Raw genomic sequence first — 24,063 nt, forward strand, 5'->3', positions numbered from 1 at the left:
GCACCTCTTATTGATAGGAATTTATTTATTTTTTCCTCTATCTTTTCAGCATTTACAAACCCAGTTTTCTAGGACATTAATTTGTTACCTTGGTAATTTTTTTAAGTATCATCAAAGACATGTATTTTGCACATCATGTTTAGCTTTTGTTGAATTATAAAGAAGAGACTGTGATATTTCTCTTGCTCTCTCTCTCTCTTTTTTCTTCTGCTATGTCTGACCTGTTCATGAAAGAATGTTCTGAATTAAAGTGGGTGTTCAACAGACATTATCAACTCACCACTCATTAATCACGGTGGTGGGATTAGCATGTGTGCAATCGCCTAACAAACACTATATCTCACTTCAAAATCGATTTCATTTAGTTTTACATTACTACTCACTATTGCATCTAGTATCTTCGCTTACAGAACTTTTCAAATCTAATGATGGCAATCAACAAGATTGGCTTATATCTCCTCATTATGTACACAACATGCAAATAAACAGCCCAAAGTTTTAGTAACATGAAACTTCAGAACAACGCAGTTGGCAAGATCTTGACCTACAGGTGAAAGGAGCCCAACATGTGTTGTTTACGCTGTTCTCCACATAGTTTGGCTGAGTAGTTAAGCCGCCAGGAGTGCATTCAAAAATGTATCGCATATTTTCCTTTCCTAACAAATGAACCGGAAAATATATTTTGCAACTTGGAAAGGCATGTTTTCTCCAAATACAACTTGGAAACTTGCATCTGCACATAAAAATGTTGAACATCTTAAAATATGAACAAATGCTAAGGTTTTAGGAATGATCTAACAGCTGTTGCACACACAGATGTGACGTAAAAGCTGCAGAAACATTATTCAGCTATCCAGAAATAGGATCTAAAAGCCTTCTCTTTTGGTACAGAAGAATTCACTTATTTTCCTCTTTTTAAACAAGACCTTTCAGAAGTTAAAAAGAAGAGACTGCTGTATTTAAAAGCTAAACCAATACATGCTATGATAATGTAATAGAGTTCACACTTCTACTAATTTGAACTAATATTCCATTTTTGAAAGATATACAAAGCCCTGCAGATATTAAGTTAGTTAAAACTTCCAGGCCATTATGAACAAGCAGTAGTATGATTTTCTTATGAAACACACACACACACACACACACACACACACATTTTTTTTTTTTAAGAAACTTAGAGATGGAGATAGAAATATAGGCAAGAACTGAAACAGAATAAGAGAATAAATTTGAAGTCCTGATATTTTTTCTTCTGGTACCACAGAATATAATGAGAAAAGGGCCCCTCGCCTCCAGCGTGTGCAATGCTGTGTTAATGGCACCTACTCACTTTGTCCCTCGCTGATTCTCTCAGCTCCAACCACACCAACTGCCTTCTAATCCCTGGCCTGACTCAATGCTTTCCTGATTTTGAAACTTCACAAATGCTGTTCCCATTGCTTTAAATGTCTTTTCTAATACTTCCTTCTAAGGAACTTCTACTATTCTAGAACTTAGCTCCAATGCTATTTATTCTTCAATGAAGCCTTCTCCAACCTTTCTGATGCTATCAATCCCCTTGCTACAGTTCCATAGCACCTTTTCTTCTCCTACATAGCGCTTTTCACACTGTAATTAAATAATTAAATGTGCGAAGGTCAACCCACAGCCCTGGACTGCACGTTTTATGAGATCTTTTCCTTTTCAGCTATATCCACAAACCCAGCAAAGCATCTTGCCCAAAAGAGCACTCAACATATTAATGCATATATTTACACTTCAAAGCACTATCTCTAACCTCCTGCTTTCGTATTTTCCTATGCCTTAAACTTGGTTTTCGGGCCTTCAATTAAGTTAATGCCAGGGAAGAATGGTCTTTGGCAACGCATGTGGCCAGAGCTGTGCCTCACGCTCATGAAGAGAGCACTGGACTCTATAAAATGACTCCCATAAGAAATTCTCCCCTGCTCCTTAAACCAGTCTGATTTCTATTCCAATGTCATTCCTTTCTGGTCTGGTTTCACAGTCTCCACCGAGAAAAAAAAAATTGCATTCCTCTCGGGAATTTCGTAAGGCTATTTCCACAGCTGACGATCACTCTGATTTTATGGGGGAGGGAAGTTAAAAAAAAAGTGCTATATTTCACAACAGCTGAAATAATTTTCTGCCAAAACCTGTTTTAAATTCAAAGTATGTTTTTTTCTGTATGTACAAGGCAGCTACAGGTCTAGAGATATAATGTGACATATGAATTTAGCACTCTCATATGCACAAACAGAGCAGATATTTTTATATACTACTAATGATAATAATTACTATTGACTCTAAAGTAAGCAAATCCATATTTGTTTTCAAGTTAAGTGTGTTACTTGAGAATATTTGAAAACATTTGCTAAAGGGGTGTGAACAGTGCACATTCTCATCAAAATCCATCTGTCTGAATCTATTAACTGGCATTTCCCCAGCTGGGGCATTCCTCAAGTCCTGCATAACAGAAGCTCCTTATGCCAAGGGTGAGGGCTGATACCTAACTTAGAAACCGGGTTTATTTCATAGAGAATTAAAAATTCTACACAGACTTTGAAAATGTGTATCTCTACGAGCCTAGCATATCAAACACGGAACCAAAGGTTGATGTTGAATAAAGAATTAAAGTCTGAAGTTCCAAAATCAAGCTAGTCCTCAAAACTGTCTTCCTCTTTTTTAAAAAAAATCCTCCAGAGCTTGCTCACAAAAACATCTTGAAAGTACTCACGAAAATTATTCAGGGAAGGAGGTATTTACTGCTTCATCACCTTTTGTCCCCCACTAACCTCACGGCTTTCCATCTTTCACTCAATGTTAATGAAGAGATGCTACATGTGTTTTTGTAATTTGTATGTTTTTGACAGATTAAGATATTTGGATTATCTAATTAAAAAAACCCTCTACTTTTATCATTTAAAAAGGTTGTATGTGTGGGGGGGGCCTTGGTTGAGCATCCGCCATGGGCTCAGGTCATGATCTCATGGTTTGTGGGTTCGAGCCCCACGTCAGGCTCTGTGCTGACAGCTGGGAGCCTAGAGTCTGCTTCGGATTCTGTGTCTCCCTCTCTCTCTCCTGCCTCTCTCCAACTTGTGTGCTCACACACGCTCTTTCTCTCCCTCAAAAATAAATAAATAAACTTAAAAATAAATAAATTTTAAAAAATCTTTTAAAACAAAGGTTGTATGTGTCTTTTGAGTACACTGAACGTAGTAATAACTATGTGCAGATTGCTCATTACATACCGATCTCTATCCATACCGAGTCTATCCCTAAAACCCTCCCTTCTGAAAGTGGGTGCTGCTTCTCCAGTCTATGCAGCAAGTCATTCCTCCTGGCCCTGGGTTTGTTTTCCTGCCTCTATTTTTTTCTTCCTTATAGAGCTAAAGTATACATGGTACACTATATATATATATATCTTTTAAAAAAAGTAAACTGAAGGGATTCTGAACCTGCACGTTAGAAAAGCTTGTCATTAGGCTGCTTGAGTATCATCGACCACTCACCATCCTTTCTGAAAACACCAGGAGCACAACTGTGCTTTTAGTGCAACCAGCACTAAGGCTGAACTTAACTTTTATCTCTAATCTTCATCCAACCCTAAAATGGCTGACATGCCAGGTCTCAGGACCTGCAGAAAAAAATAGGATGAGATCCTTTCCCAGACACTCACTCCACTTGCTGTCATCAACTAACAGTTCTGCCCTTAGCTACCTCCTGATTAGTCCCATAAAGAGGAAATAGAATGAATAAAGAAAATGAGAAGTAGGATGAAGTCTTGGTATAACCTAGGATTTTGAATCCTTTTTCTTTACAAAACTTTTTTATGTGAGGTACTTTAGAGAATTTTAATTTTAATCCCCTTCTCTTGCCCATCCCATTATGGGCTGGATTAACTATCCAAATGTTGCATGCCCGAAGGGCAAGAAAAGAAGGGGGGGAATAAAAACAAAAACATACCCTGCCTCCTGAACTGTCTGACACATAATTTATGAACCTTAGAAATTCACCATCAGATCTCTGAAGCCTAACTTTGTCTCTGTTATAGACAGCGGAAAAGTCAAGCTGTAAGAACATAATTCATTAATTCATGAAAAGCGCCAAGGAGATTTATCCCCATCCTCCCCTCCTCTAAAAACACAAGTGCTACATTTCAATAGAGTTAAATATAAGAGCTTCCTTTCACAACAACTGTAAAAATCACAGGATGTATAAAATCATTTTAAATAGGTAAAACAAATAAACAGGAAATCCCCTGCATCACCACCTGGCATGACTTTGGCTGTGCCTTACATGCTGCGAGAATCCTGAGACTGATCAAACCAGAGTTGCTGTGAGAACTTTCTTCACACCCAGTGTACTTTTGTACACTGAAGTTTGACACGGAGGCCATCAAGGTAAGAGGCTAAATTTCAAATGAAATTTCAAATTTGGCCTATTTCAATAAAGTGATGTAAACCAGACACAATGCCCTATGAACTGAGCTCTTGTTTTCAACTATTGTCTTTGGTTTTCTTCCTGTACTCACACATCTAGGGAAAGGAAAGGAAACCACATTGAGAGAATCTGCTGTGTGATAAACTGGTATTTTTTAAAGAGGGTCCCAGAGACCTACAGCCTCACAATCCTCAGGAAAACATCTTAAAAATGCAGGCTCCTGGACCCCCATCTGTTTAAACTGGGTTTCTAACTGTTGGATCCCAGATTCTGTATATTGAAAAACCCCTCAGATGATTCTTCTGTACTAAAAGTTAAGAATGAATGGAATGACTTTGTCTCAATGCTTTCGTACAGGTTCTCTTATTTAGCCATTGAAGACTACATCTCACCTCAGTTCCAGGAGTCTATTAACACCCAAGTGGTGATGTTAATAATTTAATTTGTATGTTTGTTCTCCCTTTACGCAGAAATGACTGTGCTCCTCTTCTGCCATGGATGCACCATGAGTGAGCATTTGAGCCTTCAAGGAACACAGCCCTAACCACGAGACTCCACTTAATTCCTAAGCCTCCATAAGCTTTACTTGTATCACATGAAAAATGAGTGTAGGGGAGACTGGGTGGCTCAGTGGATTGAGCATCCGACTCTTGATTTAGGTTCAGGTCATGATCTCACGGTTTGTGAGCTTGAGCCCCCGCATCGCACTCTGCGCTGACAGTGCAGAATCTCCTTAGGATTCTCCCTTTCCCTCCTCCCTGTCTCTCTCTCTCTCTCTCTCTCTCTCTCTCTCTCTCTCTCGGCCCCTCCCCCATTTGCATAAGCACTCTCTCTCTCTCTCAAAATAAACTTAAAAAAAAAAAGAAAGAAAAATGAGTGTAATACTGACTTGCTAGCCCTGTTTTAAGTTTTAGATACAATAACTTGTGTACCTGGAACACGGTTAGCACCCAAAAAGTTGTGGGTATTGTCATTTTTCTTGAAAAAAATGGTGCCACCAAGAAATAATTGTATATGTACCCATATTGTGCTTCTATCTTAGAAGAGCACATTAGACGTGTGATTATAAAGCAGTGCTACCATTTAAAAAATACCTATATGAGCCATGTGTCTGCTATCTTCAGTGAAGGAATTCTCTTGGGAGATCACATTTACTTTTAAAAATGCTGGGGGCGCCTGGGTGGCGCAGTCGGTTAAGCGTCCGACTTCAGCCAGGTCACGATCTCGCGGTCCGTGAGTTCGAGCCCCGCGTCAGGCTCTGGGCTGATGGCTCAGAGCCTGGAGCCTGTTTCTGATTCTGTGTCTCCCTCTCTCTCTGCCCCTCCCCCCGTTCATGCTCTGTCTCTCTCTGTCTCAAAAATAAATAAACGTTAAAAAAAATTAAAAAAAAAAATGCTGGCTGGCTCGCTTGAAATATTTCAAAATGCTCTTTTGAGTACACATTAGAAGTATGTAGTGATTATTTTGAGGTGCTTTTTATAATCAGTATGCTAGTTTTATGATCAACAGGTATGTTTTATAATCAACATGCTATTTTTATTACTATAAATAAATAAATAAAATCGTAAAGGGGGCAAATCTGTCCTTTAAAATAGATGTTTGTGGTGCCAATTTCTTGCACTGTGAGTGCAAGTGAGTGTGGACCTGCTCTTTAAAATAGTTAGATCTTTCACGGACAATCCTGGTGAGAAGGTGACTGGTTTTCTCTGGGGACCCAACATTAAAATCTAGCCAAAGAGAAGTGACACTCATTTTCTTCTTATTGTGGTTCATAAGGGGGCAATTCCCCAGGAAAACATCACGCATTATGCTAGGGAGGCTGCGTTGCCAGCGGCAGTATCATTTGGACACAAATATTTCAGTATATTTTCCAAAATCTGTCTTATTTGGTTTAATCAAGCCTAAAACAGCACTTCTATTTTTCATACACTGCCTCTTTACAGGCTTTCTTGAGTTAATATACTTAGTCTGTAGAAATTACTTTTCCTGCTACAAGGATTTCTATCCAGAATAAGCAGTAGCCAGGTATAGAAGTGATAGAGGATGTGCTCTGATATACAGTTCCCTCTAAACTAATATGTACAGAGGTTTGAGGGCTCCTGAGACAGATCACCTGGTTCTAATTCTTTGCTTCAGAATACTCCTGAGCTTTATGAAACTGGGCCAAGATTCACATACATTTTACAGTCTAAATGTCTCCATTATAAAATGAAGACTTCGATAATATTGACCCTACAATACAGGTCATTAGGGTGACATAAAAATTATGCACGTGAAGTGCTTAGCACGGTCTCGGGCACATGGTAAGACTCAATCAAAGCAGCTGCTATCTGTTTTGCCAGGATCTCCTTGGCGGGGAGCAATGGTTTCATCTAAACTGGGAAATTCCTTAATTTTTTTTGAAAGGTTGATGGAGAAAGGCTGAGAGGAATGGGGTTAAGGGATTTTTCTATGACCATCTCAACAATCTCCCTAATTTAGCTCATAATCCCCTTGAGGTCCTAAGTACAGTGTTAATATTTCCCACATTCCAAAAGGGGGACTCTGGTCACAACAAGATTTCTAAGGGTGCCAGTAAGTTATCAGTGGAGGTAGAATCAAATTCAGCATTGTTTCCAGTTGGGTTCTCCAACAGTTCACTGCCTTTCATATGCAGATGATTTGTTATGCAATAATTTAATTCAATGCTTTTCATAAAGAATGCCACAGAAGGGCTTCTTCATGTGTGTTACTTTGGTGTTGCCCTGGTGACATTTGAAGAGCCCTCGGGCAACCATGGATATCTGAGGATTCCAGAGAGCAACTCCATGTGAACAAAAAGGGTGAGTGTTACAATGCAGCTGTTCAATGGAGATTCTCAAGTTATGTATCATGAATTAGAACTTTTCTTCTGGCTTTTTTTTTTCTCCTCCTTGCCTCTAGTCAGTGTGTTGGATAAATAAATTCAGCTTTCCAGGAGAGGCTAAGCTTATGCATCACCAAAGAACGCAACTATTTTTAATGAAATTTTGTAAAAACCTTTTTCATCGTGAATCTAACGCCATTCGGTGTATATACTACAGTCAAAGAATTATAAGATTTCTTATAAGAATTGTAAGAAATCCTCCACAGTGGTTTCTCAAAGGAAGAATTTTTTCTTATTCATTTTTGTGTCCCCACTACCTGGTATGCGATCTTGCCTCAAGTAGGTCATCCATAAATGGATGGTTCTTTTTAAAGACACTATTTAAAAAAAAATAGTCCGAAATCTGAAAAATTGATAAAGAAGTCAGATTAGTTTTCTGTGAAAATTACCGACTACCAAATCTCTGTAATATACCAGATGTATAGCACACACTTCCCAGAACTGTAAACTTGTAAATCCATGCAACTGCATCACGATCAGGAGTGAAAAAGCCCCAAGGAGCAAGGCAGGAAAGTGGAAATTCACAGGAGTTTCTGTAGTTTCTGCTAATTTAACGCAAGTCATTGTTAAAAGCCACAGAAGACCTTAAGTTCTTTGCAACACCCATGCAAGAAAAGAGGCTCTGATGGTTATTCTTTAAAGTGGTAGAGCAAGGTAACCTTAAAAAGATAAATACAAAAATAAACAGGGGCTGGTGATTCTTACCTCAAACACTGATGGAGAAAGGAAAACAGATTCATATGACATAAAGTCCTAGAGCTAGAAAAGAAATTACAGACTATCTGATATGGCACTGGAAGTCATGGATAAAATCCACAGGCTCATAATCTGGTCCCTGCCCACCTCTCCAGTTTTCTTCAACCGTTCCCCTTCTTGGCCCCAGGTCCCATCAATCAATATATAAAATTTACTCATGCAACTTCATTCCTCTCTGTTTCTTTGCATGTGCTTGCGTTTTCCCTTACTTAGGATGTAATTTCTCTCCTTTAAGGCCCCACTCAAGGGTCATTTGCTCGGCAAAGCCAGGCCAAGTTCATCACTCCATCCTCTAATCTACCTTTATAGCTTGTATATTCTGCTGCTGCCGTTGCATTTGTCTACAAGTCCTTGAGGGTAAGACTTAGTGTCTTTTTCATCTTTTTATGCTTGGGGCATAGAGCATAGCAGAGTATCTGGAATATGATATTCATTAAATAAATGTTTCTCAATGAATGAATGGATCTCATTAATTCTTCTCATTTGTGTCAAAAAATTGAGGGGCCAGAGGTTATTCTCTCCTTCTTTTTAATTAAGCACTGGCCCCTATGTGACTAGCAACTAAGTATTTATGGGGTTTTGGGGGGTTGTTTTGTTTTTTACAACTGAGACATTAACTAAACTTGATATTTCTGGGAGGCCCCTAAAAAATCTTTCTGGGGAGCCTGGGTGGCTCAGTCGGTTAAGCGTCTGAATTTAGCTCAGGTCATGATCTCATGGTTCATGGATTTGAGCCCCACATCAGGCTCTGTACTAACAGCTCAGAGTCCGGAGCCTGCTTCAGATTCTGTGCCTCCCTCTTTTTCTGCCACTCCCCCACTCATACTCTGTCTCTCTCTCAAAAATAAATAAACATTAGAAAAAATTTTAAGCCACTCTTGGCCTTTATCATCTTTTCTTCTCAACTTTTACATCATAAACCAGATAACTGTTCATGGCAAATTATACTCAAGATCATATCAGGACTCCTTCCCAGGCCTAATGCTGCAGAGGACCTGGCCATCTGAAAACCCCTTTTCTTACCACTCTCCCACTCAATCACCATACCCCAAGCCCCACTGACATTCTGGCCTTTCTTCAAACACATCCGTGCTCTCCTGCTTCAGGAATGATCCATGTCCTATTCTCTCTGCCTAGAACACTCTTTGCCCCAGATCTTTGAATGTCTCTGCTCCAACCTCCTCCTCCCCAGAGAGATCTTCTGTGGCCATCAGATCCAAAATAGCACTCCCTTTCATTCTCCAGTTCCTTCTCATTATTTGTTTTTCTTCATGATGTGCTATTTGTAACACATATTATATATTTATTCATTACTATCTGTCGCCTTCCACTCAAATGGAAGCTTGGTGAGGGTGTGGATTTTGTCTTTTGGTCACCACTGAATCCCCAGTAGGTGGGACAGTGTTTGACATGGTAGGGACTTAATAAATATTTGTTGAATAATTTAAGTGAATAAGAACTTGGAGTCACTATGGGAAAAAAATCATATGATTTGGGGGGTTAAAAAATCATTTTTTCCCTCTAGTTCTGTAATTTAAAATAATGGCCCAAAGCGCCATTAAATAGATGAAAAATTGTTATTTAAATTTCAATTATGCTTTCTCCCATTTTCGTCACCCAATATGTGACGATAGCAGTGTTAGCTTTCTTTAGCTATAAAATTTCCATTTGCACCTTGGAAGGAGGCAGGAGGACAGGTCAAGGTTATCTTGCAGGGCGTGGGGCCACCAGAGCACTTAGAAAGGAGCAATTATTCCTTTAATGTCCTTCAGTCATTGAGGCAGTGAGTCAGGCTGCCGGAACAAACACTCATAAACATATTTCATGGGGAAAGCTTCGCTCTTGAGGTAAGGAACCATTTTTCCCTCAAGAAGTTTGTACTCTAGACTAATTTCAAAAATGGGCATCTTGCTTGCTATTGGATGGCCAAGTATGAATTCACCTATAATCCTATGAGACACAGCTGGACTCTAATCTCAAATTTATCACCAATAAGATATGTGACCTGGAATGGGTTAACTGAATCTGAGATTCAATCGACCCTTGTAAAATGAATAGCCTGGAAAAGGTAATCTGAAAGTCATCCATATGCTCTAACATTTCATGTGTTTTCCAGTTAAAAGAAAGAAAAGGATGGAATGTTGGCTGTTATTTCCTCATAATATTAAAGGGCTTGAATAAATAAATATACTATCTTGATCAATATCAGTTCAGCCTTTTGAAGCTTGCTAGGAAGTAATTTCACAAAAGGAGAAAAGGCATTTTTTTATTTCTTTAACAACTAGGTGTTTTTACTATGTGGGTTATACAGTGGGAGGTAAAAGATTTTTTTTTTTTTTTTAACATAAGACAGTTTCTCAATTATAGTACAAAAGAAATCTTCCTGGTTTCTGAAGACTGGAATATTCAGCAGAATGAAGAGAAAGGCAGGTACTTGAAGCCAGATGAGACTATGCCCTCTCCTAGATGTGTTGGCCTCAGCCAGGTTTCTTCACATAGCCCCTCCTTAAAATGGGAATGATAATCATGACCTCAGCATCTTGCTGTGATGGTTCGCATGGTGACATGTGGAGAAACACTGAATTAGGGGCCTGACATGCTGCAGGCCCTCAAGCTGCTCCCACACTCTAGCCCCCCTGAGAGCACTTAGGTACGGAAGGCGAGACTGTCTGGAGGCAGGAGTGGGCATAACCAGAACAGCACTAGCAACAAAATCATGAAGGAGTTGAGCTAGTCCTTGAAAATGGCTAAGATCTAGGTAGGCAGAAGAGAGAGAAAAGTATGAGACTAGAAGACACTGAATAGCACAAGGCATAGAGCCTGAAAAAAAATCATGAGTTTAGAGCCGTTTCCAGTCACTGGTGAGAGGACAGTGCTGGGCAGGCAGTAAACAAACAACAAAAATCACCTAGGAAGCTTGCTAAAAATGATAACTACAGACCAATCCTCTCCCCCACCCCCTACCACACACACACAAACACACTCATTATACTGCTTCCCCAGGGATGATTTTGATCCAGTGGATCTGGTGAGGAGTCCAGGAGCCTGTATTTTAAAAGCTTTTCTAGTGGTTCTGATGCTCAGTTAGGCTTGGGAGCCTGACTCGCAACTGACCTCTCACAGAGCAGAGCTCACACTGGGCAACAGGAAAGAGACCAGAAGACTGAGCACTGGAGTAGGAGCTGGATCCAAATCCCTCTCTGGCCCTCACTGGTCATGAGGCTTTGGGTAGTCACATTATTTTTCTTATTTTCATTTGTCTCACTTAAATAATTGAGATCATAGCACCTACCCCGCCTTTCTCAAGGGACTTTTGTGAGAACCTAATGATTTTAATCCACTGTTATATTACCTTAATGGAAAGACATTTAACTGTAAGTCTTACACAAATATTTAGGATCACCATTAATCGTCGTCTTTATTACCATGGGGACCCGGGGATGCCAGGATGCCATGGTCAGCTCCCACCTAATACCCCCTGTGGTAACCTTGAGACAACACTGGGTGGGGCTCTGCAAATAGTTCCCTATTGTCACAATGACACCCATCAACACTTACCCCTTCTTCCTAAGTGCTAGACTGTGGCAAGGATGTGGCTCTTGGAGTCTTCAGGATCTCACAAACCTTACAAGTCATGTGAATTGTGCCAGCCTCCCAAATCTACATAGCTACAAGTAGTAGTTATGTGCCTTGAACAAGTTACTTAACCTCTCCACGCCTTAGTTTCCTCGGGCATCAGCTGGAGGTAGTAGCACCCAGGGCTACTGTGTACAACTGTGTGGGCTGTGACTTACACAGAGCAACCAGCCAAGGGGTGGGGGTGGGGGGCACACAGGATGAAATTCAGGCCAGGGTACACTCACTTAGCTGCCTGCCCTTGGGGCTGCATTTGCTCAGAAGAGGCACCGTTTTCTAATTCGTGAGCCCAGAGAAGAAGCCTTTTTCTAAATCACAGCAAGCTGCTGTGGGTGCTAACAGTGACCCTGGCAGTACCTTTCCTGAAGCCTGGGCATCAAATGAGAAAATGTGTGAAGTCTTTAGCATAATGCCTGGCACACAATGGGGTCCAAGCAGGTTTGGTGTTAATATTATAATGACCACTGGTTCATTCACTCAACAGACACTCATTGTGCACATTCTGTATCCCAGCTACTGTGCTAGGGCAACTGGACTATTGACAGTGAACGAGGCACCGTCTTTTTCCCGGGAGGAGGTTGGGGCTAAGGTGCAAACAGACACTTGAGTAAATCATTGTATTTGAGTACTGATGTAGGGGACCTTGTCCAGAGTGAGAGTTATAGTTTCACTTTCCGAATTCTGGCAACTGTGCTATTAAGGTTTAATTTGCTCCTATAGATTTTTTTTTTTTTTAACCTGGCAAGTCGAACTTGTTCAGGCTCTTGGATAGAGCTGTTTACACCTCTCGCTCTTCTCATATGTATAGATCTGAACATACAGAAGGAGCTTACCAAGCCACTGTCACTTGATTCTCCTTGTGGAATAGCACCTGGGCCCACCTTCGTGCCATGGCCCTGCTGTCAGCCAGGTTCACTTCTAACATGGCCTTGAATCCACCGACGAGGGACCTACTTATTTACTACTTAGAACTATGCAAGCACATTCTTGTTTGAAGTAGCTTAAGAGCAAATGAAAATGCACTCTTTTTTTTTAGTCAATTGCCCAGAAATACTTAGCATTAAATAATAAACTTAATTTCCAACAAAAGAAAGTGTCCTTTTAAAAAAAACATTATTAAATGGTGAGTTCTATGTATAGCTTCCGTTAGCAAAGAGGGATTTTAAACTGTGCACTACTAAGAGACTAGACTCTAGTCAGCTTTAGTGTTCTTCATGGAGACAGGTGGACATAATGACAAAACAAAATGTTGGCAGATATGGGCTGAAAATCCCTGGTGATAAATGATAGGCTTTATTACTACCTCTCCTAATTTCCTTTTCTTAGTAAGTAGCCCTGGATGAACCTACACAGGAAATAACCTTAATGGTTTTAATAGCAGTGGCTTAATGAATTAATCTATTATGGGTATTGCAAATAACTTTTTAATTAAGAAAAAGCTTAATTAAGCACTTTTCAAAACAAGCCTTGGATCTGAAAATCTAGATTACCAAGAGTTGTATAATTTGTCCCTATTTCCTATTATACCTAAACACTGCAAAACCTTAAAAAACTAATTAAAATATTTGCTTCAATATATGTAATAGCTAAAATAAAATCACTATAGCTCTGTAAACACTAGGGGTAATGTTATTGCCTTATTTTATAATGATGCTGTCAGAATCAATAAACAATAAAATAAAACAAACACAATTTCTCCCTTGGGAGATCGCCTTTCCCAAGAGCAAGAAGCACAGGGCACGTGGATTATAGATTGTAGGTGCTTAAGGAAAGGCTTCCAAGGTCCCTTCCAAATCTAATATCCTAGGTTTTTATGCATCCCTTTATCTTACTTAAATAACAGCAAGTCACCAATGAAGGTGAACTCACAAATCAAGGCATGAGTCTACAAGACCCTGGCTTTCTCTGAATGCAGGACCAGCTACGTCACTTGGCAGGCACCGTACAAAAGGAAAATGGGGCCCCTCCATTCAACGATTATCAATAATTTCAAAATTTCAATAGAAGAACACTAGACCAAGGACGGAGCCCTTCTGAGCAGTGACCCTGCGTGAGTGCGGTGCAGGGGCTGTTGAGAGATTCTACAGGTGTTCACAGGCCCAGGATTCCCAGCTTGCCCCCCAACTTGTTCCACTCCAGTTCTGGCAGAGGTAGCTCCAATTACAGAAAGTACCAATTATAAGTTGTTGCCGTTGGTGGAGGTAGGTAACCAAACCAGCATGGGGAATGGCACTGGCAGGCATCTGAGGGTATGCTTCTGGGCTTCAGCTTCCTCATCTCTCAGAACATCCTATGAAATCTACACGGAAAGGGAGCTAAAAGACTTGGTGCATTAAGTTTCCTTCAGACACATGGTCTGGTTTTACAGGCTCATTGATCTTTAAAGCTAAATGGGTCCTTAGAGATTATCTAGTCTAACTTCCCTCATTTTAATTAGGTCTCCATCAAATTCCATTTAGGCCAAGGGCATGGGAATGAATTCATGGTTGCATACCTCTAAAGCTGATGGTGATTTTGATGAACAAACCATAATTGATGATCTTTCAGAAAGACAAACGTTAGTAGAATGAATGATTCATGCTAGAACACTAATGGGTTACACAAGATGCTGCTAACCATGCTGCCAACATATGTAGTTTTTGATTTTTTTTTTTTTTTTTTTTAATCTCAGAGCAAAGAGAGTGAGACTAACGTCTCAGCTCTTGGAAATCCCTGAACATGGGATCTTAAGAATAGGTTCATAAGATACGGCGCTGGGGTAACCATCTGACTTGATCTCAGCTCAGGTCATGATTTCACGGTTCGTGGGATCAAGCCCCGTGTTGGGCTCTGTGCTAACAGTGTGGAGCCTGCTTGCGATTCTTTCTCTCCCTGTCTCTCTGCCCCTCCCCAACTCGTGCTCACGCACACTCTCTCTCTCTCTGAAAATAAATAAATAAGCTTAAAAAAAGAGACATGGCTGATGAATGAAGGGGGTAAGTGGTTTAAGGCTAGAGATAAAAGCATCTCCTTTACCAGGAAATATGTCTCTGCTGCTCTATTCTCCACTTGCATGTACACATACAGTTGACCCTTGAACGACACAGGTTTGAACTGTGCAGGTTCACTTGTATCTGGACTTTTTCCCCCAAAAATACAGTCCAGTACTTTAGATGTTATTTTCACTTCCTTATGATATTCTTTTTTTTTTTTTAATGTTTATTTTTGAGAGAGAAAGAGAGCATGAGTGGGGGTGGGGGGGTGGAGGGAGGGGGGCAGAGAGAGAGAGAGAGAGGGAGACACAGAATCTGAAGCAGGCTCCAGGCTCTCAGCTGTCTGTACAGAGCCCAACATGAGGCCTGAACCTACAGACCACGAGATCATGACCTGGGGCTCGAAGTCGGATGCTCAACCGATTGAGTCACCAGGAGCCCCTACTTCCTTATGATATATTCTTTATAACATATTCTTTTCTCTAGCTTACTTTCTTATAAGAACACAGTGTATATATACGTATATATATATGTATGTATATATACACACACACATATGTATATATAATATATTATATTATTTTGTTATATTTATTTTATATTATTATATATATTTTATTTTATTATTACATATTATATAATATATATTATACAAAATATGTGTTAATTGACTATTTATGTTATTAGTCTGGTCAGCAGTAGGCTATTATTCGTAGGTAAGTTTTGGGGGCACTCAAAAGTTATACCTGGAGTTTTGACTGTGCGGGGGTCGCTAGGAGTGTCTGTGTGTATATAGCCATATAAACTCTCATACAATATTTATTAGGGGCCAGACACTATGCTAAATACTTTGAAAATATTAACTCATTTAATCTTCATAACAACCCTATACGGTAAGTACTATGCGTATCCTCCTTTTTAAAGATGAGGAAACTAAAGAACATTGAGATTACTTATCTTTCCCAAGGACCGACTGCTTAAATGTTGGAGGCAGGATTCAAACCCATGTAGTCTTGGGCTCCAGTAGCCACTCCCAACCACTAGATCACGATGCCATGCCAGTAATCCTCCATCATGCCAAACACAGCTAATCCTGCCCTCCACTACATACGCACTGAAAGTAAAGTAACATGCATTTACAGTCCTGGGTGCTCCATGCTCCTGGCACTGTAGCCATAGCTGTGGCAAATATGTATATCAACATTATGACTGAAGTGATGCTAATTTCACAGATGTTAATCACCATTGCACAGCTGTGATTTTATTCATATGACATCTCAAATAGCTTCAATCCCTTTTCCACCACTACAGTGCTACTCTACGTGGTTAAGAGTTCTCTTTTTCATTTGCCATTATTGATTTGATTTAGATTTAAGAACAAAAATCAAACATACAGCACAAAGCTTCTTTCTTTTTCCAGAAAGAATAAAACAGCCTATATTGAAATATATGAAAGTTTTTTTTTTAACTTACTTTAATTCTAACAATTGTTCGTCTTTTATGTCTATTGCTTATGACGTATTTTCTTGGGACTAAAATAAAGATGTAATTTATTTCCAAGATCATGAGGACACCTCCTCATGGCTGGGACAGGTGCAGTCTATCACTGTTTTTGAAGAGTTCTGAGATGAATGCAATTCACTGTCAGGTGAAGGAGGGAAGCAATACTTGGACCTCTTTGCAATGTCACTGTGACCATCCGTACGTTTCCATGCAGCGGTGCGTTACTGTAACTTACACTGTTACACATATTCAAATATTTGCACTTTTAGAACCTTATCATAGTGATAAATATTACATTTCAATGGAAAGTGCTTTCAAATATCTTTCAAGGAACCTGGCTACTTTTCTACTTTATCAGATGGAGAGAGAATAAAAAGCATCTGATAAGACTTTTCAACTTAATGACAGCAAGTAAATATATTAATTTTCATGGGATTGAACAACAATTACCTCTCATATTCATTTGATTTCCTATATAGGAAAGAGAAAGAAAAGTATTCACCAAACACAGTATGCCGTGTTGAAATATAGATAAAATATGCAGCATGAGACAATATAACAGAACCGTAAGATTCTGAAATTTTTATTTTGGATAAAAATGTTACTAGGGGAATAGTCTGCCTGAAAATATAAAATGGCTTGACACAGCAGATTTGCAAACGCAATATTGTGTAGTCATGGCACATTCTATACTGTCCTTTTGCAATTTCTGGAAGCTTGCTCTATTTCTGGTTAAATAGATGAGTTAAGTGATTTGAGCAGCATAATAAAATTTGTGTGCTTTGCCAGGATAAAACCACAGTACTAAATTAATATCCTGCACTACAGTCCCAACATGCTTTGACAAGGATGCTATTTCATGGCTCAATAAATACTTATTGACTAACTACAAACATGACAAAAATGTTTGTCCTTCAACTCGACTGTTTTAGGACTAAACATTCAAGGATTCTGAAAAAAGCCCAGGAATGTTGTAACACTTTTCAAACCACTTTTGTTTTCATTTTGCAATATCACTAAGCTTGCAAAAGGGCAGAATGAAATATACTGTTGGATAAACTCCCAGTAAACTACAAGGCCTTTTAGCAAATTTTTCCTTATAAGTTGTTTTATTGAACAGAAGGTTTAAAAAAACACAATGAAAGGAGTATATATTCATTTCATTAGACGTGTGCTCCATGTCTCATGTTGTTGAGTCAAAAAAATTGTACCACATGGTCTCCTCAAGGAGTTCCAGCCAACTATTAGGGTTCATGTCTCTTATACAGAGCACCACCAGCAATTAATGAATGTGATCATTTCCTTGTTCCAATTCTTGGAGGAAATTGTGTTACTTCTAAGGATTAGCCAGCATGCTGCAGATAGGTTAGGCCAAGTTTAAGTTACTCTTCTTACAAATGCAAAAAGTTAAGATAGTATTTATTTTTCTCAGAGAAATTCCCTTCAATCAACTTTATTATGGACAAACCATAACTGATCAAGGTCAGTAAATGGATGCAGTACTGAAAACCTCAATATACAGAACTTTTCTTACAAGCTAAGCTTTGTTTGAGTAGACTATTCCTGGATATCATGACATTGAAAAAGTCATCTTTCCAATATAAAGCTCCTACTTCATTATATGTGGGGTCAACAGGTTATAATAACCATAGAAGTATTCCTGCTAAGACCACTTATACTAAACCATATTTTTATTTTTTTTAATGAGGGCAAACTTGAGCAGCCTTCCCTTCAAATGTTATTTGAAGTTTTTAATTTCTACTTTGTGGTATCATTTCTAAATTTAAAAAAAGTTATATTTTATTAGCGAGACATATTTTTATGATTATTTTCATTCATCAGCAGTTCTGGGACCAAATAAATCTGTCACAAAAGATTATTCAGCATAGCATGATTATTCTTCTGCTATAAGAATGCTGAATTTAGACAGTGTTGCTTTTTCAAATTCTCCAGAAACTTAGCATATGTATATATAGAGAGAGTTCACATCCAAATAGTGTGCTCTAAATAAAGGATGCCCTAGGATTCTGTCCTTGGCCCCTCCTCTTATTTACATATTTTTTCCTAAGTAACCCCATCTAATCCTTAGGTTTTATTCTATAAAAGTTATATGACAATCACTTCTGGATTTATATTTCTGGCTTTGACTTTTCTTCCAAACCCGTACTTGCACAGCCAACTTTTTGACTTTTACTTTTGGATGTCTAAGAGGCACTTTTGGTCTAAGTTGGCTCAAGGAGAACTCCTCAATCCTCATCTGTCCAATGCCAAAAGCAAAAACAACAACAAAAAAAAACAAAAACAAAAACAAAACTTCCTTTTGCAGTTGCAACACGCGTATCTGCCACGTGCCCCATCTCAGCCCATGGCACTACAACCCAGGAGTTCTTGATCCTTCTCCCTCACCTCCAGCAACTAACCTCAGCATTGTCGTCTCTCCTTTCAACACATATTCCAAATATGTCCCTACATCTCTATCTCTATCACTATTACCCTAGTCCCTGTCACTGTTTATCTCTCACCTAGACCACTCTGGTGGCAATTAAACCAGGACCCGCCGCTCCTCTGCATAAAGTCCTTTGCTTCTTACCATAGGTAGAACCAAAAGCAAATTTCTTACCCTGGCAACTAGGCCCAAACTTTTATTTTTCTGTAAAATGACAAGCTCATTCCAACCCTACTTAATCAAAACTTTTCTTAGGGGCCTAGAATATGACCTTCTGCTAGACATAGACTTTTGAGAGTTATAAAATGGTAGTTAATATAAGTCAGTGGTTCTTAGGCCAGGTTACCCACTGGAACCATCTGTGGAGCTTGAAAAAGAATACTCATCCCCAGGCCCTCTCTAAACTGAAGCAGAATCTCTAAGAGGCAGCCAGGACACTGATATTCATAAAAGGCTCCCAGTGATTTTATGTGTAGCTAAGGCTGAGAACCCTTATATAAGGAATATGTTCTCCTTCTCTGATTTTAATTGCATACTTACTTAGATTTTTTTTGTCATTGTTAATATAAATCACATCTAAATGTATTCTCCTTTCAAGAGATGTTTAAAAAAACACCTGACAAGTGGGATGGCCTGTACCTTACAGGAAAGTGACAATAAAAAGGAAGAACGCTGATATAAAACACATAAAAAGGATCAACTGGTATCATCCTGTGCTTTTTGATATCACGGAACACATTTAGATTTTAATAAGGAACGTCTTTATCGCCTATGTTCTATTCTTGATCCCACTCTGCATTAAAGTCCCAGTCTTGTGTTTACATCACATCACAGGATGCTACTGTTGACTCTGAGAATGAATGAACCTGTTTTAACATGACAAGAACTCACTGAAATTTGGTGGAATTAGTGTTTCTCATCGAAACTCAAACTTTTCAGTGTTTTAAGTTAGTTTATTCTTGGCAGCAATAGAACTTCCTGTGTCTAAGAGAAATGATTTAAAATGAGACTATAAAAGAGATCAAAAGACTTGGACATCAGTTAGTTCACAAGCCACCTAAACACTGTTATGTGAGTATAAAGGAATCAAACATATGGATTACATTTCCATTAAAATAGAGTAGGGTTTTAAAATAAAGGAGCAGAAAGCTTTAGAGAACTCATTTGGATTTTCTCAGACCTTACCATTTGAAAAGTAGTTCAAGCTGCTTACAAACACCAAAAGCTGAGGGGTATGCTGCTGCCTAGAGAATTTAATGATGCTACAAAAGCTCAGAATCGTCACCAGTGGTGGCTGATTAGAGATCTGGGGAAGCCAAAAGAACCTGTCACTCACCTATCTTGAAGAAACCTACATTTAGGCTTTATGACAGCCTCTCATTCTTATAGCCCTTGGCTTCTTATAGTGATGGTAGTGGGCAAGGCTCACCACCTAGGGGCCCCTGACAAGCTAGAGGTATGGCTGTTGGTTTCAAATCTCTATGAGCCCATACACTTAGCAGTCCAACAGGATGACAAAGGGACATTGTTTTAGGTGTATAGGGTTATCTTTGTCACTCCAGGAGTAAAAAAAAGAGCAATTTTTCCAGTTAATTTTACTATTCTTTTTTAAACTAATTGTTAAGTGCCAGACTTGGAGAAAGGATTTGAGGTCCGTGTGTCTCCATAAAGCCTATGGAAGAAGCAGGGTAACTGTAAGGGAAAATGGGCACAGGTGGCCTTTGACTTTTGACAACACGCATTAGAATCCTGCTTTGAACACTAATTTTGTCATCTTGGGAATAAATAACAATTATCACCATTACTGGAATAATCAATATTGAGATAACAAGTAAGAAAAACTCTTGCTGACCCCTTGCGGGGTTAGAGTCTCGGGAAATTAAGAAGTATGCATTGGCAAAAATGCCATAGTCTGATGGAAATTTGGCAGCTACTACAGATTTGGAAGGCCCAAGAAGCGCTCCCAATATCAATCTTTCTTTAACAATAACTTACCCCTTTTTAAATTTAGTGATAAAATGAATATATTTGAACATCCTTCACATCTTATCCTTCCAATGATTTCATTATCTGCATTGTGATATGTGTTAAGAAATACCTCTTTCGATTACGTATAGTCCCTTCCTTCCTAAATATGGCCCCACAGCACAGAAATCCACACGCTTCAGTATCATTAAGCATTTTTACTTCTTGACTTTGTTTCATTGACGAGACAGCCCCTCACAAAGAGAAGTAGGAGTGAGTTAGAATAAGGATTTCCTTCCTTTGGGTGTAAAAAAGTAAAAGGGAGACTCAAATATCTTCAGGATTGCTCTAGACAATAAACACAAGTTTGTTATAAAGCACTGTGAATACTGTTCTATTGACCAGAGGTAATAAGAAGAAAATTTTAGAGAATTTAAAGAAATACCAGCACACAAATTTTATCTGATAGAAAAAAAAAAAAAAAACTTAAGAAAAAAAAGCCAGTCAGTATCACGTCTTGGCAGGGTGGATAGTCTCTGGGGGTCCATTCATATGGTTGGTTATTCTGATATTGTGAACAGAACCATAGAAAGAACACTTTTACAAATGAAGAACACTTTCCCCTAGAATTGATGCCAACATTAATAACTTAAGTATTTCAGTGTCTCGTGGCCAAAGTTCCATATTTTAGCTACCTTAGCAAGAAAACCCAAGAAAATCAATTTGCATCTAAAAGCTCCTTCATGGAGTTGGCTTGGTTTTGTGGCAATCATCCCAGCTTGCTTGGAGAAGCACAAGTTGAAGTCTGCTTCACAGAGGATTGTTTGGTGCTAGTTGAATAACCCGCTGGCATCCACTGTTAGCAGAGTGGTAAGCAGATTATGGGTAAGCAGATATTAATATTCTGATTAAACATTTTAAAACCTCATACCGCTATTTTAAAAACTAATTGCACTACTCTGGGAGAACTCTTAGACTTACCATTCTGAAACCATTTCTAGCCTTAATTTCTATATACTCATGATCTTAAAATCTCTTTCTATGGTTTATTTCCCAGAATCAAAACCTTTTTCTCTCCACCACCTTACCTAAACTGCAATTTCTACAATTCATGTGAATAAATGACTTTCCTGGACAACCTTAATGGTTTTAAGTCTTTACATTACACTCTCCTCCTTCCCAGATCTCTTTTTGAAAAAGACAGGGCTGCAGTCATCTTTGGCCTCAGCTTCTATAAAAACCCAGCACAGCCTTGGCAGCCCTCCTGGAAAGACTTCTTGTTTCCTGAAGATCCATTGATTTAACAAATTTAACAAACTTAAGTAACAGAAGCTATGAAGGAGACATTTGCAGTTAGCACTCTGAAGTTAGGAAGCAACAAATGTTTACTAGACCACAAAAATTTTTCTGACACCAATCATCACATAGATTATACAATTTAGCAGGGTAACAGGGAAAGTTACTAATTGTTATTAACTGAGGTCTGCAATGCACATACAAGTCTTTAAAAGTCAACAGTCAAAACTACCAGTTGTCACAACTTATTTCTGGGTCTAGACTGAAAAGTCTGTTTATTTCTTGGGTGCTTACTAAACGGGGCCACTGTGTTGGACAGGAAATATGGGATGAACATTTTATGCTGACAACATGGAGTGTTGAAATCATCTATAATCCCTGCTTCTAATTTGACCGGTTAGATTGATAAGGACCTCACAGCGAAGGAGATACAGTCTCTGGGCACCTACTCCAGAATGCTGTCAGGCTGCATGGGTGCAGGGGCAGAACATCTAGCAAACACACTTCAGTTCTACTTTAAGGAAAAGGGGAGGAGCCCAGAGGAGGTTAAAATCTCCCATGTCACCCTTGGTATCCCTTCCCTCTGTCCAGACTTCATACCTTCTTCTTCTCTAGAACTCTCTTCCATCCTTGTGGTCACTGACCAACTCAGGAGATACTGCTGGAAAGACAGGAGGCAACAAGGTCCAGAGACTGGACCGGTGGTCAGCTCAGGGACCCTTCCAACCACACTTCCCTCAATCCCTGAAACACCTCAAGCAGCCAGCCCTTGGGCGAAGGGATCCTAAATCCTCCACTGCTCTGGAACTGTGTGGAGGGCGGCTTTCCCTTATTGGGGCAGGGATGATGCGGTGACTAACCAGACCTACAGCTCTGAATGAGGGCTCTGAGAAGGCTCAGGCCACTCACTGCATCCGTGGCCCTACAAGGAGATGGTTCCATCGAAGACAGCACAGAAGTAAGGTCCGGCGTGGGGAGGCTGGGGGAGGTGCTAAGGAGGGGGCTGGCGTTCTGACCTAAGCAAGGATTCTTAAGGACCCCTTAGCTCAGAATAATCACCTCTTCTCTTCCTCTGATTCGTGGGCAATAGGTCCCAAACGGGAGGCCCCTCTTTTGGAATCCCAGAGTGAGGAGAGCCTGATCCACAGCAAGACCGGGATTGTGGGCGGCGATCCACTTGCACCAACAGCTGTCCACCTGTCCTTCCCCAAATCTTCCCCCTACCCCGATCCCCCAAACGTCTGGTCTCCCAGAACTTTGGAGATTCTCCCTTGCTTTGTCCCCCCCTCCCCCCCCCCCCCAACACGCTGTGGAACAGGCGAAGTTGAGAGAGGTAGCCCTCGGGGAGGCACTCATTCATTCACCGGGTGGATGGCTGCGGAGCGCGGGCCAGCCGGACCAGGCGGCCGCCAGAAGGAAGGAAGAGTCGCCAGGTAAGACCGGCGCCCGCTCTCGGCCCCGCGTGGCGCTCCCCGCCAGGCTGTCAGCGCGCGGGACGGACCCCACAACGCCGCCTGGGGAGCGCGGGGAGCGCGGGGAGCGCGGGCGCTCGGGCCGGGCCGGGAGGGGGTGCGCGCGGCCGGCCCGGCCCAGCCCCCGGCTCCGAAAACCTGTGCGGGGCACCCCGAGAGAAGGCGGGAGGTGGGCCGGGCATGCCGAGCCGCCCGCGCCTCCTGCTGCCCCGCGGCCCCGGAGTCTCGCGGGCACCGACCTGCCAGCCGTCTCTCCCGGACGTTCTTCCACAGCAGATCCCAGGCTCTGGCCGTGGAGTCCCGCAACTGCTCGCTGATGGACCGCCTGAGCTGCGTTGGGAAGGGCTTCCGTTTGCTGGTCATTTTAGATCCGTCCTCATAACGACCAGCGAGCGGGCTCGCCACCGCCACTCCCGCGTGGCCCGCAACTCAGACTCCCGGAGACCCGAGACGCCCGGCGCGGGACTCCCGCTGGGGTCCCGGGACCCGCCGCGGGCGCGACATGGGTCCGCCGCCGTCCCGCGCTGGGGGCTCCTCCGCGCGCGCGGGCCGAGATGCGCCGCCCGCCCCGAGCCGAGCAAGGTTAACCTCTGCGCTCCGTCAACTCCTCTACTCCTTTCCCACTTTCCCTCCCTCCCTCCCCTCGGCTCCGCGCTCCGCCGCTCCCCTCCC

General features: G+C 40.7%; 1 protein-coding gene across 1 annotated transcript in view; it reads right to left on the reverse strand.

Annotated features, from left to right (window-relative positions):
- Positions 1-23,761, reverse strand: part of STARD13 (StAR related lipid transfer domain containing 13) — a 236,067-nt gene extending 212,306 nt beyond the window's left edge. Inside the window, exon 1 of the mRNA XM_047078760.1 lies at positions 23,631-23,761. Coding sequence (XP_046934716.1) covers positions 23,631-23,754 — 124 coding nt within the window. The 5' untranslated portion in view covers positions 23,755-23,761. The remainder of the gene's footprint in view (positions 1-23,630) is intronic.
- Positions 23,762-24,063: the final 302 nt, after the last annotated feature.

The sequence above is a fragment of the Lynx rufus genome, unplaced genomic scaffold (genome assembly GCF_022079265.1).
Source record: "Lynx rufus isolate CCGP_SWC_20201006 ecotype Redwood Valley unplaced genomic scaffold, mLynRuf1.p SCAF_1, whole genome shotgun sequence".
NCBI classification, from domain to species: domain Eukaryota; kingdom Metazoa; phylum Chordata; class Mammalia; order Carnivora; family Felidae; genus Lynx; species Lynx rufus.